This window comes from Xenia sp. Carnegie-2017, unplaced genomic scaffold (genome assembly GCF_021976095.1).
Source record: "Xenia sp. Carnegie-2017 unplaced genomic scaffold, XeniaSp_v1 HiC_scaffold_21, whole genome shotgun sequence".
Lineage (NCBI taxonomy): Eukaryota > Metazoa > Cnidaria > Anthozoa > Malacalcyonacea > Xeniidae > Xenia > Xenia sp. Carnegie-2017.
This window is the reverse complement of record NW_025813484.1, coordinates 169,225-182,911: the sequence shown is the minus strand read 5'-3', so window position 1 is coordinate 182,911 and position 13,687 is coordinate 169,225. Positions and strand designations below refer to the sequence as shown.

The 13,687-nt window shown below is 33.1% G+C and overlaps 3 protein-coding genes across 4 annotated transcripts; all 3 read left to right on the top strand.

Moving 5' to 3' along the window:
* The first annotated feature begins 122 nt into the window (after positions 1-122).
* LOC124444890 lies at positions 123-6,071 on the top strand. The gene is given in 10 exon segments (XM_046995563.1): positions 123-249; positions 426-544; positions 858-2,727; positions 3,639-3,955; positions 4,091-4,209; positions 4,329-4,406; positions 4,408-4,447; positions 4,882-4,964; positions 5,349-5,525; positions 5,656-6,071. Coding segments are annotated over 7 exon segments (2,400 nt in total). The 5' UTR covers positions 123-249; positions 426-544; positions 858-1,055; the 3' UTR covers positions 5,440-5,525; positions 5,656-6,071.
* A 112-nt stretch (positions 6,072-6,183) lies between these two features.
* LOC124444892 lies at positions 6,184-8,088 on the top strand. Its single transcript, XM_046995566.1, has 7 exons — positions 6,184-6,634; positions 6,936-7,003; positions 7,084-7,198; positions 7,293-7,382; positions 7,467-7,529; positions 7,591-7,761; positions 7,834-8,088. The coding sequence occupies exons 1-7, from the start codon at positions 6,264-6,266 to the stop codon at positions 7,928-7,930; spliced, it is 975 nt and encodes a 324-aa protein (XP_046851522.1). The 5' UTR covers positions 6,184-6,263; the 3' UTR covers positions 7,931-8,088.
* Positions 8,089-8,249: 161 nt separating this feature from the next.
* LOC124444891 lies at positions 8,250-13,627 on the top strand. 2 transcript variants are annotated; one of them, XM_046995565.1, is made up of 12 exons: positions 8,250-8,315; positions 8,411-8,540; positions 8,657-9,807; positions 9,868-10,367; positions 10,657-11,301; positions 11,385-11,533; positions 11,608-11,788; positions 11,863-11,947; positions 12,217-12,455; positions 12,533-12,769; positions 12,845-12,956; positions 13,179-13,627. In XM_046995565.1, the coding sequence occupies exons 4-12, from the start codon at positions 10,283-10,285 to the stop codon at positions 13,450-13,452; spliced, it is 2,007 nt and encodes a 668-aa protein (XP_046851521.1). In that variant the 5' UTR covers positions 8,250-8,315; positions 8,411-8,540; positions 8,657-9,807; positions 9,868-10,282; the 3' UTR covers positions 13,453-13,627. The 2 variants fall into 2 exon arrangements, with proteins under 2 accessions (XP_046851521.1, XP_046851520.1); XM_046995564.1 differs by having other exon boundaries at positions 8,408-8,540.
* The last annotated feature ends 60 nt before the right edge of the window (positions 13,628-13,687 follow it).

Here is a 13,687-nt window from a genome sequence, read left to right as displayed (position 1 = left end):
ATGATTCGGGTTATGATCAATATTCCACTCAAATCGAGCAAAATTCAAAAGCAGGTTTCTCTTTCCATCGGGGCTTTCCCATTTTAATATGGGAAACTCCCACTGTTTGCATGACCGTTGCTAAGAAATTCCTAGTATTTTGAATTCGAACAATATATTTGCTTCGTTAGAAATTTCCGCTTCATTGCATTTTGTTGTCGCTGCTTCACGTTAACTCTCAACGTTCGAAATTTCAACATTTTCAACACGGTATCATAATGTTCATATTTGTTTATGATCAGTAATCTAGATGTATGAGTTATTTGTGAACATATTTCGTACCAAATTCATTGTGTATTTGTTAAACTTGTAATGATTGTCCAAACTGTCTTTACTGTTTTTATTGATGTCTGGGAATTTTGAAGTGGTTAACTACTTTCTTACAGAGTCTTATTTCACAATGATATTTATTGGACAAACTGGTTCATCTTCTGTTGCTGCTGCTGACGATATTTTAACACTAGCTTAAATAAACGAATTGAGTTGGTGTTTTATAAGAACGTCGGTATGTCTTTCTCTGTTCTATTTTTTTATTCAACGTTTTAGACAACATTTAGCAATTTTCAACATTTCTCAAACACATAAAAGTTAGAGAGATCAGTTAGTATTAAAAGATAAATTTCTAATTCAAATGAACGTAGAACTTGAATCAAAACGAAAGTGAAAGCTTTTGAACTCATTTTATGAAAGGTCTTAGTTACTTGTAGAGCTTCTTCCTTGTCGTAGCACATCTTATTTTATATTGTACAAGTGTATGACATTGAAACAGTTTATTGCGGTCATTCATTTTCATACATTCAAATTTCGTTCTGAAAAAGTTCCAAGATTCAATGAGTGACAATCGAGAAAAGTTGAAATATGAAGTCCGGCGACGTATTGTGCCCTGCCTGGTGGAAACAGAAAAGTGGCTACTTTTCCAAGATTTTGGAAGATATTACGAAATCAGAAATGTCTGTGGAGATTCTAACATTTGGTGAAAATAAAATGATCAAAATGAAACTGGAAAGAAAGGTGTCATGAAATTCAATGACGATAAAATACAAGCCTGTCCGAAAAAAAGGGGAAAAAATCATAAAAATATGAACGGGCGGAAAGCGACACAATTCTTATTTGCTCCTGAAAGTCCTGCTTCTAATCCATTTCCATTAAATCCTGCGTTTTTGAAGGAAGTTGATAATGGTAGTAATATGTCTTCTTCTACTAAATCTTTTATTTCCAATTGTATTCTCATCGTTTCAATCATGAAAGAAATAGCTGAAGGATTACTTGTTTCGGTGGACATAGTTGAGAAATTTTTGAAAAATCCAAATGACAAATCAGCGAAAGACATTTCAACCTTGTTTGCCAAAATTTCAGACGAGAATGTCGATGTGAATACCGAAATTAGAAACTCGTCCAACAGTAAATCTTCACAAATCAAAAAATTTGAAAAAGACGATGACGTTACTGCTTTGCTTACAAGCGGCAGTGAAGCTAATGAAACGCTCGAAGCACGTTTAGATCGTCTTAATTCTGAAAACAATCGTTTGAATCATAAAATTTCAGAGTTAGAAGAACGACATAACGCTATTATGATTGAACTTTTTCAAGCAACCGAAAAAGTTAAAGAGTGTAAGCATGTTTTCATTGATAATCCTGGTATTATAAATGATGGGAAACGGCTCGGCTACCCAAATTTTAAGAATTGTAATTATGCAACTAACTGCAGTAATGAAGACTTAAAAGACGTGCCTAAAGTTGTAATTTCGACAAATGATATGAATGGATATTTTGATGAAAATCAAGAACTGAACTACAATAAAAGAAAATCTGAGGAAAAACGTCCTGTAGAAGTAAAAAACGACATAATAAGTGATAAAAGAAAAAGAAATGTTGAAATGAAACCTGAAGGAAACATTGAAAATGACACAATAAATGATGAAGGAATGAGAAACAATGAAGGTGGTCAAGAAAGAAATGATAATGAAGAAATGATGAGATCTTCAGACATGTCACCATTTAATGAAGAAGATGTATTACCTTTCTCAGTTCAACAAGATGAGAGCAATAATTATGAAAATATATCATTAAAAAGTGCGCCACCAATCTCAGTTGCTTCTTCTTTATTTGTTAATTACAAAATGATGTTGCTCACAATCCCTGAAAGATTATTGTCTTCTGATGTGACAGCAATGAAAGAATGGGCACGTCGACAATTCTCAATTGAGCATGCTCAAGATGCAACAGAAATCTTACATCAACTTGATCGTCGTTTGATCATTAGTGCTTCAAATTTAAGTGTTCTTCACTCGTTTTTTGAATCCATCATCAGATTTGACCTCATCTACATTATTGACGGCTATCTGGCCGGAGATTACAGTGTTTTCAAAAAACGCTCAGCAAATGAAAAACCTCGACGAGAAAATCATGGAACAAGATCAAGTTATAAATCTTTATTAATGTCAACAAATGATCGTCTTTCGTTGCAATATTCCTCAACTGCAAGCAAACCCATACCCAAAAGAAACAACGATGTTAGCTCTCATAGATCCATTCAGCGACCTTCTAATCCTTTGTCGCCTGTAAACATCAATGTTTCCAACCCTGTTGCTAAACATCCCCATGAAAATCAATCAGAAGATTTTTTAACTCAGAAACCGAAATCATCAATTACAACAAACACAATCGTGCATGCAGTTCATGCAATGAGTAAGTTTAAAATAATTTTTATTTCTTTTATTTTGTTACTCTTACAACCTGAAATGTACTATCCTAGAATATTTGATGCACAACATGGTATATTTTAAGTAAATAATTTTTATCACAGCAGCTATAAAAATTTAAGAGACTGCAGTTGTTGATACGTTGTTGTAAACCTCACATTACACTAGTAGTACTTAAAGTAATCATTCTAACGTTATTTTCATATATCCCATGAAACACCACGCCCGATGTCATCGACATTGTCACGACGTGGGTTCATGTTGCTACTCTTAACTGTGGAGGCACCAAAGAATATGGTATGGTAATGACTACGGTGTATGGTGAAGTGCTTTTCGGCGTTGAGAATAGAATTGTAATGTCGCCCAAAAAGAAAAATGTGTATTATTGAGCAGTTCTTGACAGTGCCTCCGATTTTCTCCTAAAATGTTAAAGTACTCAACAACATCAACACCATGTTTTTAGCTCTCGATGGCTGTGATCATTTGGTCAATATATCTTGATCATTAAACTGAATATATCTTGAAACCTTGTTCCTACGGGAAAGTTAAATTTTGCAATTTCTACTTTTTTTTTGTTTTTTCATTTCTTTTTCCCCATAGTGCATGTGAAAAGCATACGATATAGACGCCGAAGAAATAGGGCGACAAACACACGAAAATTTCCACCCAAAAATCGCAACAACGCAATGAAATAAAATTAATACATTTTAAAAAACAAAATAATATCCCTAACCAAGATGTCCTTCTCTTCGGAGTTTGTGTTTTAATTATATTCATTTCAATGATCGTGAATATGAGAAGAAACTTTGAGAAAAAATGTTTGAAAACAATATAGTTCATTGATTTTATTTCCTACGTTACTAATGCAAAATTTTGTTTATAATTAACTTTCAACAGATACGTCATTCAACAATGCAAGCAATCCTTTGCGATCTTCTGGTCTCCCAAAAAGTATTCCATTTTCAGGCAGTAATGGTAAGAAACATTCAAAGCTCCATAATAATTCCCAGAATTCTGAAGTGGTGTTAACGTCTCGGGAAGGTAACTGGTTATGTAGTCACTATAAAAGACATTGCTTTGTTAAATTTGATTGTTGTGAGCAGTTTTATCCCTGTCATCGTTGTCATAACAATCAAAGTGCGTGTGGCAACAAGAAGCTTAAATCACGTGATGTAAAAAAAGTCAAATGTGCTTATTGTAGCAACGTACAAGAGGTAATATATTTTTATGCTGTAAAATAACACAAAAAAACTACTCTAAACATACGAGAATAGTTAAATGAAATTTGTTTGTTATGGTCGTAAAAACATTTCATTTAATTTTTCCTATTCTCATTTGAAATTCGCTAGTTTGGTGAAAAGTGCACGAATTGTGGTGTTAAATTTGCCGAATATTTCTGCGCTTTATGTAAACACCTTACTGGCAAAGACGACCATCCTTATCATTGCGAGAAATGTGGAATTTGCAGGTACTCAAATGTACCCAAATAAAAACACGTTCTCCAATTATAACTGATTGATCTCATTTGTTAGATAATCATAAATATTAAGCACTAAACTGATTTTTGACACGTTTATATTTCATTAGAGTTCACGGAGATCGTTCTTTTCATTGCGATGTTTGTGGTGTGTGTCTTGATGTACAACTGCGTGGTAATCATAAATGTAGAAAACTCTGCACATGATGAATGTTGCATATGTTTAGAGGTAAACATTTACTTTAGTTTTCCTGCTGATTTATTCAGGCACAATGAATAGAATAAAACAAATGATTCTTGACTTTTCAGTGTTATATACACGAGTTGCTGTTATGTGTGTATGGCACTTTCACCGTTGTTAGGTAAATTTTATCGACCTTTAAATGATATATCTCTCTTCAAGTCAACCGTCACCATAGTGGATACCTTTTTTTGGACACTTGCTTTTTTACCATCAACTTTTTTACTTTCTCACTATCATTATTCAATAATTCTTTTCTCAAAACTAAAACTGCTTCTGCTTACGATAAAATCTATCTCATTGTATCTCTACCCCGCTACAAATGGTAAATATTCATTATAGTTGCTGCTCGTCTTTCATTTTGTAATGTTTAGTCAAATTCATATTCAAATCTTTAAAATATTTTCAATATTTTATTGTAGGATGCTTTCACAGGTTGTCAAATATTACCATGTTCTCATAAAGTTCATAAAGAATGCGCCAATGAAATGATTCGAAGAGGAATGTAAGTTGAACGAAAATCCAAAAATGAATCCAACTTTATGTATTACTGACGTTATACCAAACGTCATCTATGTATTACTGACGTTAAACCAAACGTCATTTATGCGCTACTGACGTTATACAAAACGTCATCTATGTATTACTGACGTTATACCAAACGTCATCTATGTATTACTGACGTTATACCAAACGTCATTTATGTATTACTGACGTTATACCAAACGTCATCTATGTATTACTGATGTTATACCAAACGTCATCTATGTATTACTGACGTTAAACCAAACGTCATTTATGCGCTACTGACGTTATACCAAACGTCATCTCCTGACATTGTCCAACAGTCTATTTTATGATTATGAGAAATATTTTTTCTGTCCTTTAGAACACGCTGTCCCATTTGTCGTGAAAGTTTTGCTCATAAACTTGAAAAGAAAACTCCATCGAAGAGACGTCATGGTGGAAGACATAAATGACAAGCAGCCATTAGATAGATTTACATTTTGTCCTTAGATCTGTATTTCTATATTGGCTGCTTTTATTTTTTCTACGAATGAATGAGGTATGATTTTAGAAAACGATGATTTGTGTTTTTATGATTTTGTTAAATTCCTCTGGAGATGTGTACATTATTTTGAACAAATTGATATATTTTGTTCCATGTTTAAGATTGTGTGATATTTTTCTTTTAGAATCACATCAGGTACACGTGCCAAAATTTGTATAAAATTCAATTTTATCTTAATCTTTTATGTAACTTGTAAAAGCTCCACTTTTTCAAATTAGTGAAATAATTAGTCAATGCACCATTTATTTCATTTCTTCATATTATATAATAAATGATATAGTACAATCATGTTGGTAAATTTACCAACATGTATAGATATAGTCATGTAGGCATCTTTAGTTATGGGGTATATATGAATAAGCACAAAAGACTGGGGCTTAGAGAAGCAATGATATAACTATAAATATCCAAAAAGAATTTTGATCCAGTAATTATTTCATTTTTGCTCTATGTATGGTAGAAAACGTTATTTTTAATTAATTCTTCTCTTAAGTGTGTTTAGACAAGTAATAAATAAAATAATGTCGTGATGTTTTGTTATTTTGTCAATGTTTAATGTCAAAGTTTTCAAAGTTTGGTCAGTTTTGTCCCTGGTTTTGTCATTGTTTCATTGTTCCATTCATATCGCTGACGCTGCTTTTCGTAAATATTCATTCTGATTACTGATTGGTTTAAAGCAGCGGCGGGAAGTTCATAACTAAACGCATGCGCAGTAGTTTTAAATAATTCAATATGGCTAACCTCGAAGATTTACTCTTTATTATTTCTGTGGTTTTGTGCTCAGGAATCTACGGCTTAAAATGGGGAATATTGATTGGAATAACTTTATTTTTAAGTAAACTCATCTTCGATTCAAAGAACAATAATAATATCGTTAAAAATCAAGAGGAATTTATGGAGAATAACATAACTTTTACTGAACATGAATCATATGAGTACAACTACGAGAGAGACACTTTGATAGAGCCAAGTCAGAATGGTACACTATTGAGCAGAGATGAAACATACGGAAGAAAAATGAGAAGAGGCAAGCTGCATAATGACACATTACCATTTCACAGGGAGCCTTTACTTTGTCAAGTTACCAAACGTCTTTCGTTCAAGTAAGAATTTATGTTATATATAAACTCAATGTATGAGGCTTAAATTCATAAACAAGCACTTGAAGGACTTCTGAGGGATGTAATTTATTCATCAGCAAATTTATGCATGACTTGTGATTTCATGGGGTATAATGACTTGACTAGTTCCAGTCTTTGCCCACAACCAATAATTTGTGGCCACTGTTTAGAGACAGCATGATCCATTTCATCATTTTACTTCTTCAGGTTCATATCACCATTCAAGTACTTCATGTTTTTAACTATTTTTGCTCAGCACTGAAATTGTTCTACTTGTTTTTAGTAATTCATCGTACATTTATCCAGAAATTGCAACATCACCTCACCTGCAACTGAACATCACCACCAAGGGTTAGTACAGTTGAACTAAATCTTCTGTTATCATAGTTAAAACATTCATAACACTTTATGTCTTTCATTATAAACACAAGGATACTATCCAGAAAAATTAATTTATCAAAGTCCTCAAAGAAGAATTAATTATGATACATCAAAGGTGAAAATATCACGTCCTAGTGATAGTAAATATGATTCACGTTTTGCGTTGTAAGTTTCTTGATATTGTACTTGTTTCTCTTAAATTCATATAATGTACAACTGATTGTGCTGCTAGTGCTAAAGGTTTTCGTGCTTTGTGCAGAGAATCATTACTTCATAAGCGTTTTGAAAGAACTAAGGATCCATGTAGTTGTCAGTCAGTAGTGACTGCCCTTGATGAAAGATCATCCAGGTATGCAGTGATAGTCTTAATTATTGAGAAATATTTGTGTAACATTTTTTGATTTATTCTACTGAGCATTCAAATGTTTCATAGGAAACGCAATCGTCAAGACTCAGATAATTTAATGGTAGATTCATATCCAGTGGGAAAGAAAAGGTTTGGACTACATTACAAACTTCCATGAATTTTCTATTTTACAATTATTTGTTTTCTTTAGTCGTCGGGATGATTTAGATGAGTTTTTGGAAGTTGTCAACAATCCTTTGAAAAGATCTCCTGTCACGAAGACAATCAAGAGACCTTATTCTGGTTCTCAGACACCGTCAACTCAAACTGGCACAAAAAAAATGAAAGAAAATGAAACAAGAAAGAAACCTAGTCCACCATTGTATGATCGTTAACTTTGTTATATTTTTTTTCATTTCTCCTCATTATATTACATATTTTATTATATTTACAGGAATTCATTCGAAGACAGTGGAGTTGATGTTAATTCACCAATTAAACCTTCACAAAATCCTATTGTTCAAGGTTTGTTGTACTCATTGCAATCATAAAATGTATTTATGATCATAACATTATGGATACAATAATTTTATGCCTTCATTTCAATAAAATATTTCAGAAAACAAGCTTACATCGATCAAAGCAAGGAAAAGAAAGTCTGTATCATTTTCTGACAAACTTATTGATGAATATCTACCAGAAAATGCAAGAAAAAAAGAAAAAGTATCTCATCACAATCTTAATAAAAAGATTCAACAAAAGACAAAGAAGTAAATGCAAATGTTTTTCGTGTAAGTATTTATAACATCGTTGTTATAATGTTGGTATTATGTGATTGCAACTGATTTAAATTTACAATTCAATTTTTAGATTACTTTTTCTCCAAGGAAATCCCTTTCGCCAAATTATCTTTCCTCCTTATCAGAACGCGTTGAGGTAATTTCTGAGACACATTTTCCAATTCAATTTTCTACAAATATCAATAGAAAACGTCTGACGTATTGTTAAATGTACTTCCATTTTGAAAGAAGAAAAATTCATCTCGACGTAGAAGTCGTGGGAACATCACATGGAAGGATATACAGGAAAGTAGGCGCGAAGCCTGGAAACGATCACAAAAGCTTCTTGATGACATTGAAGAATCATTCCGCAAAGAAAATAGTAAGTTCATGTTACTATTATAAACTTACTGGTGTACAGAAGATAAAAGACTTGATGTCATTTTAGTTGGCACTGATTTTACGTTTTCATGAATTTTCCTTTATTCTTTACTGTAGTCCCTACAATTTCCGAGAAGCTTTCTGACAGTCAAGCAAAAAGTGTGACGTCAAATGTTACGTCAGAAGTACCGTCGTCATTTAGCAGCAATATTCCAGGAAATCAACAAGATAAAATAAACCCATTGACAGGCATTACTACACAAACAAGTCAAGGATCAACATCTTCATCTACATCATTTACAACGACGTTAAAGAACACACAGCTACAAAGTGGGATATCTAATGATTCAGCAGGAATCACTCGTCCTTCTAGCGGGATAAAATCCTACACTGCATTGTTTGGCGGTACTGTTGAACCTACGTCAGTTTCATTTGTACCATCACTTGTCTCGAACCCAAGCCCCTTTTTAAATACCTCCACGTCTAAGCAAGTACTTGGTACCCAGGTCATTTCAACGTCCTCCAGCACATCAAACACTTCATCATCGTTTAACTTACACTCTACTACTGATACGAACAAGAATATAAACGCTATTACAACTGAAGCACTTGTCAACAAAAGCACGACGGTTGGTCTAAACAGTTTTACATCTGGCTTTAATGTTGATCAATCACAAACCAGTATTAAACCGACTGTTGGGTTTTCATTTCCTTTATCTACTGCCAATCAAACTAATCTAAAGAATGACCTCACTCTTAAAGCGCCTGCTGTCTCAGGGACGAATGTCAGCGGTGGACCTACGCTGATGTCACAGCCAAAACAACCATCTGAAAAATCTTCAACTCCAAAATTTTCATTTACTTTGCCAGCGGTCTCAAATCCCAGCAATGTAACATCATTCTCTTCAACTGCTGCACCTGTAAAACAAAAAGATAATGTTGGTTTTTCTTTCACATTGTCAAATTCAACCTTTACAAACAAACCAATAAACAGTGGTGCTTTTACGTTCTCAGCCCCATCTGTATCGGAAACTCAAAAGTCCAGCAGTAATTTTAACTTTATTGCCCTACAACAACGAATTCAAGCAATGGTTTTCAACCCAACGTATTTACTGGAACGAATACCAACAGTAATGTCAATTTTTCATCATTTACATCCCATACTCCTAGTGAATTGGGTAACTCTACTACTGCTGTAAAAAACCCTTCATCTTTTTCTGGTGGCTTCAACTTTGGTAACCAAACAACACCAGCTACCTTTAATTTCGGTAAGATATAACTTTTAATACCATCCATGGTGATATTTGAGTTACATCTTCTTTTTAAAGGTTCTCCTGCAGGTGGATTTAATTTATCTGGTGGTTTTACATCATCAACGCCAATCCAAACTAACTCAAACAAATCAAATAACCTTTTGCTAAAGCTAGACAACAACGTCGAAAGGGAAGGAAGTAGTAAATACTCATAGTTATATAGCAGCCGTTGATATTATATTTCAACAAAATCACTTAGAAAAATGACATTAATTTGAAGGACTTTATTGTTCTATGTAGATAGCTTTATATTCATTATTGAACATTTATTCAATAAATTTTCTAATTGTTTTCTTTGCTTTCCCACACACCCCTGTACATTAGTACATCATCCTACCCCCCTGCACAAAGCGAAGAAATTGAAAAAATTGTGTTTACATAGTAACATTGTTTGATTTGGAGAGGAGTTACGAGGTTAAGAGCATTCAAAATGTGGTTTTTTCTTGTATGTTTGATGGGGAAATTGTACAATTTATATGGAAATCAAATTGAAGACGCTGCGATAGTATTAGACGGTAAAACAGATTCATTTTGTTGAAAACTTGCATTTCATTGTATGATTTTGTCTTCTAACGCGAAAAACCTGTGAGCAGATGTTCATGATCATTAATGTGTTCATTATAAATTGATAAGTAATGACAAGAAGGGATTTTAACACAGTTTTCTAGGCTGTATCAGAAAGTTACTATCTTTAAGCTAAGCATGTCATTTATGAGAACATAAACATCATCTATTCCCATCTCTCTAGTCTCTACTCAAGAATTTATTGATATATTACATTGCATAGATTTCTTTTTTGTTCAGGTCATTTGAAACCAGTTGGCTCTCAGGGAAGATTTTTAAATGAAATACCTGAATTGAAATTTGTCCCAGATGGAAAGTATTTCTACCATCATTTTATCCATGGTCGAAAACCAGTTATGATTCGAAATGCTGTACGTGATTGGCTCGCCATTAAGAAATGGTCAAATGAGACATATTTGAATTCGACTTATGGAGATCTTCCATTTACTGTTCATATGTGCAAAGTTTACAAAGACCACTTGTGTGTACGTAATGACATGAATCTTTCTCACTTTCTAAACATTTACAAAGAAGAAAGTGTCTATTTAGATTCACAATTCCCAGCTTCAAATATGCTAAATGAAATGAATCTTCCTTCAATGCTTCAGTGTCCAGAGATCAGTAGAACTATTAGTGACGTTAATCTTTTAATAAATAGTGGAAATGCTTCTTCACCAATTCATCATGATGGTTATGAAAATATACTTGCAGTAATATCAGGGACAAAGAAAGTTATCCTGTTTAATAGTTCATTCAGTGAGAATGTTTATGGAGATCAGTTTAATGTTCTACCTGGCCTCTCGCCTATTGATCCACATAAGGTAGATTTGGAGAAATTTCCCAAATTTTCTGACATCATATTTTATGAGTCAGAATTGAATCCAGGTACAACAACTTCTAAAGAAATGCGCTGTATCATCAATGAGATCTTGGTTTTCATTTTTGTATAATATTTATAACTGTTGCAGGAGATATTTTATACATTCCCCAATATTGGTGGCATCATGTGACTTCCTCTGGTTCTCCAAATATTGCTATTAACATATGGTTTGAAGTCTTCAACTTTCAAAAGCAGTTTGACGAAGCTGGTTACAAGGAAAATGAGCATGTAGTCAAGGTATATGTAGAAACTTAGTTGATGCTCATTAGTTTTGCTTTCATCAAATTCTCATACTTTTTGTTGTTTTTAAGACTGCAGAAATGTTTGAAAACTTAGTAAAAACTCAATCATCCACAATTGAATGCAAAGAACAATCACCCAGTCTTGATCAAGTCCTAAAAATTTCTATCAATGATAGTTCCTTTGCATCCTTACGTATACCTAAGGTTACAAAACATCCACCTGATTTTAAACTGATCAGTGGCTATACAAGTATGTTGATTCATGTCATTGTTAAAGTTATTCACTTTAAGTTTTGGTCTAAAATTGGAATCTTGCCTTGTTAGTGCCACCTCTAGGCTTTGGAACAGCAGGACTTCATCCTATTGAACATTTATCATCTATCCTTGCTGCATTAGACTCTGGATACAGGTAAACTAGTGATTTTTTATAGTACCCCACAGGCACGTAGCCAGAACGATAATTGCAGGGGGGGGGGCATATTCATATATTCATGATCATATATTCATGATATGCCAAATTAGTTTCTTTTGAAATCCATTGTTTTTACATATTATAAAATGAATACATGAATATGCCCCCCCCCCAATTATCTTTTTTGTTACGTGCCTGGTGCCCCAGAGGTGTCTACGTCATTTTTCATGAATTACGTCATTTTTCATGAATTACGTCATTTTTAGATTATTCGACACTGCCCAAATTTACGGAACTGAAGTTCCATTAGGAAAAGCCCTCAAAGAACGCAACATTTCACGTGATGAAATTACGATAGTAACAAAACTTCATCCAGAGAATCACGGGTTTGATTCAACAATTTCTTCCGTCTATAATTCTTTAAAGAATCTTCAAACTGACTACATTGATGTTTTTCTTATTCATACCAAATATTGTGACGATGGTTACTTCAAGTGTCAACAAGGTTTAATCTTTCTTCTTTTATACAAAATATTGACTTGATGAAACTTTGTAAAATGCTGTTATTTATAAAATGTGTAGTTCCACAAGGTACATGGCAGGATAGTTGGAGAGCAATGGAACGTTTACATAATGATGGAAAAATACGTAGTCTTGGTGTCAGTAATTTTGATCTTGTTGACCTGAAGGAGTTAGTAAACATTAAAAAAGTTCCTGTATCCGTCCTTCAAAATTGGTTTGATCCATTCCATCAAGATGAAAGTGTTCGTGCATTTTGTGCAAAACATCATATTCATTACATGGGATATTCTACCCTAGGTTTGAAAATGAATGCATTATTTTTACTTAAAGTAAACGCACTTTAGACAGTAAACTTTTTTGAAAATATTTTAGGTTCTCAGTGGACGATGTATGGAGGGCTTCAATCAAATCCTGTTCTCACTTCTCCAGTTTTCTTTGACATCGCAAGTCATTATGAATTTGTGGTTGCTCAAGTTGTCCTGAGGTAGATATAGTTCCCAAAAAAATGACGACGTTTTACGTAAGGTGGATTTCATTCATTCATCACATATACAAGTAAAATATTTGCTTACTTTTGTTGAACTCGTGCATTTTGTTTAAAATTTCATCTATCAGTTGTTGACTTGAAAAAAATAATTTTCCTCTTGAACTTGATAAAAACTCAATCAATAAAAATGATGTTAGTTCAATTTATTTTTTATTTTAGGTGGGCTATTCATATGAATGTGACAGTCATACCTCGTTCCCATGATCCTCGCCATATTTTGCTTAACTATAAAGCTCTTGAAATTGAGTTAAATGATAATGAAATCAAACTGATAACAGAGGAATGGCGATCAAGTAAAAGCCAAGGAAAGTCTGAAGAAGATGGAAGAATTATCGAGGAATCAATGGAGAAAGATGAAGATAGCGTTGGAATTGGTAAAGAAGAGAATGTTGTTGAATCAAATATTAATAAACGAAGTAATGATGAATTATAATTCCTCGTAAATGACTCAGTAAAGATGAGTTAGATCGTAGATATCACAATAATTAGAGGAATATATGTATGATTAAAGTGTATTGTACATAGTATTTAAAAATCTGGAATGATTTAAATATTTTAGCGAATAGATTTAAAATAATCCAAAAAGTAAAAAGCAATGTTTAAACTAACATTTCCTTCTCTACTATGAAATCATAGTTAATTTTACTGTAAACCTGCAGACAGGCTCG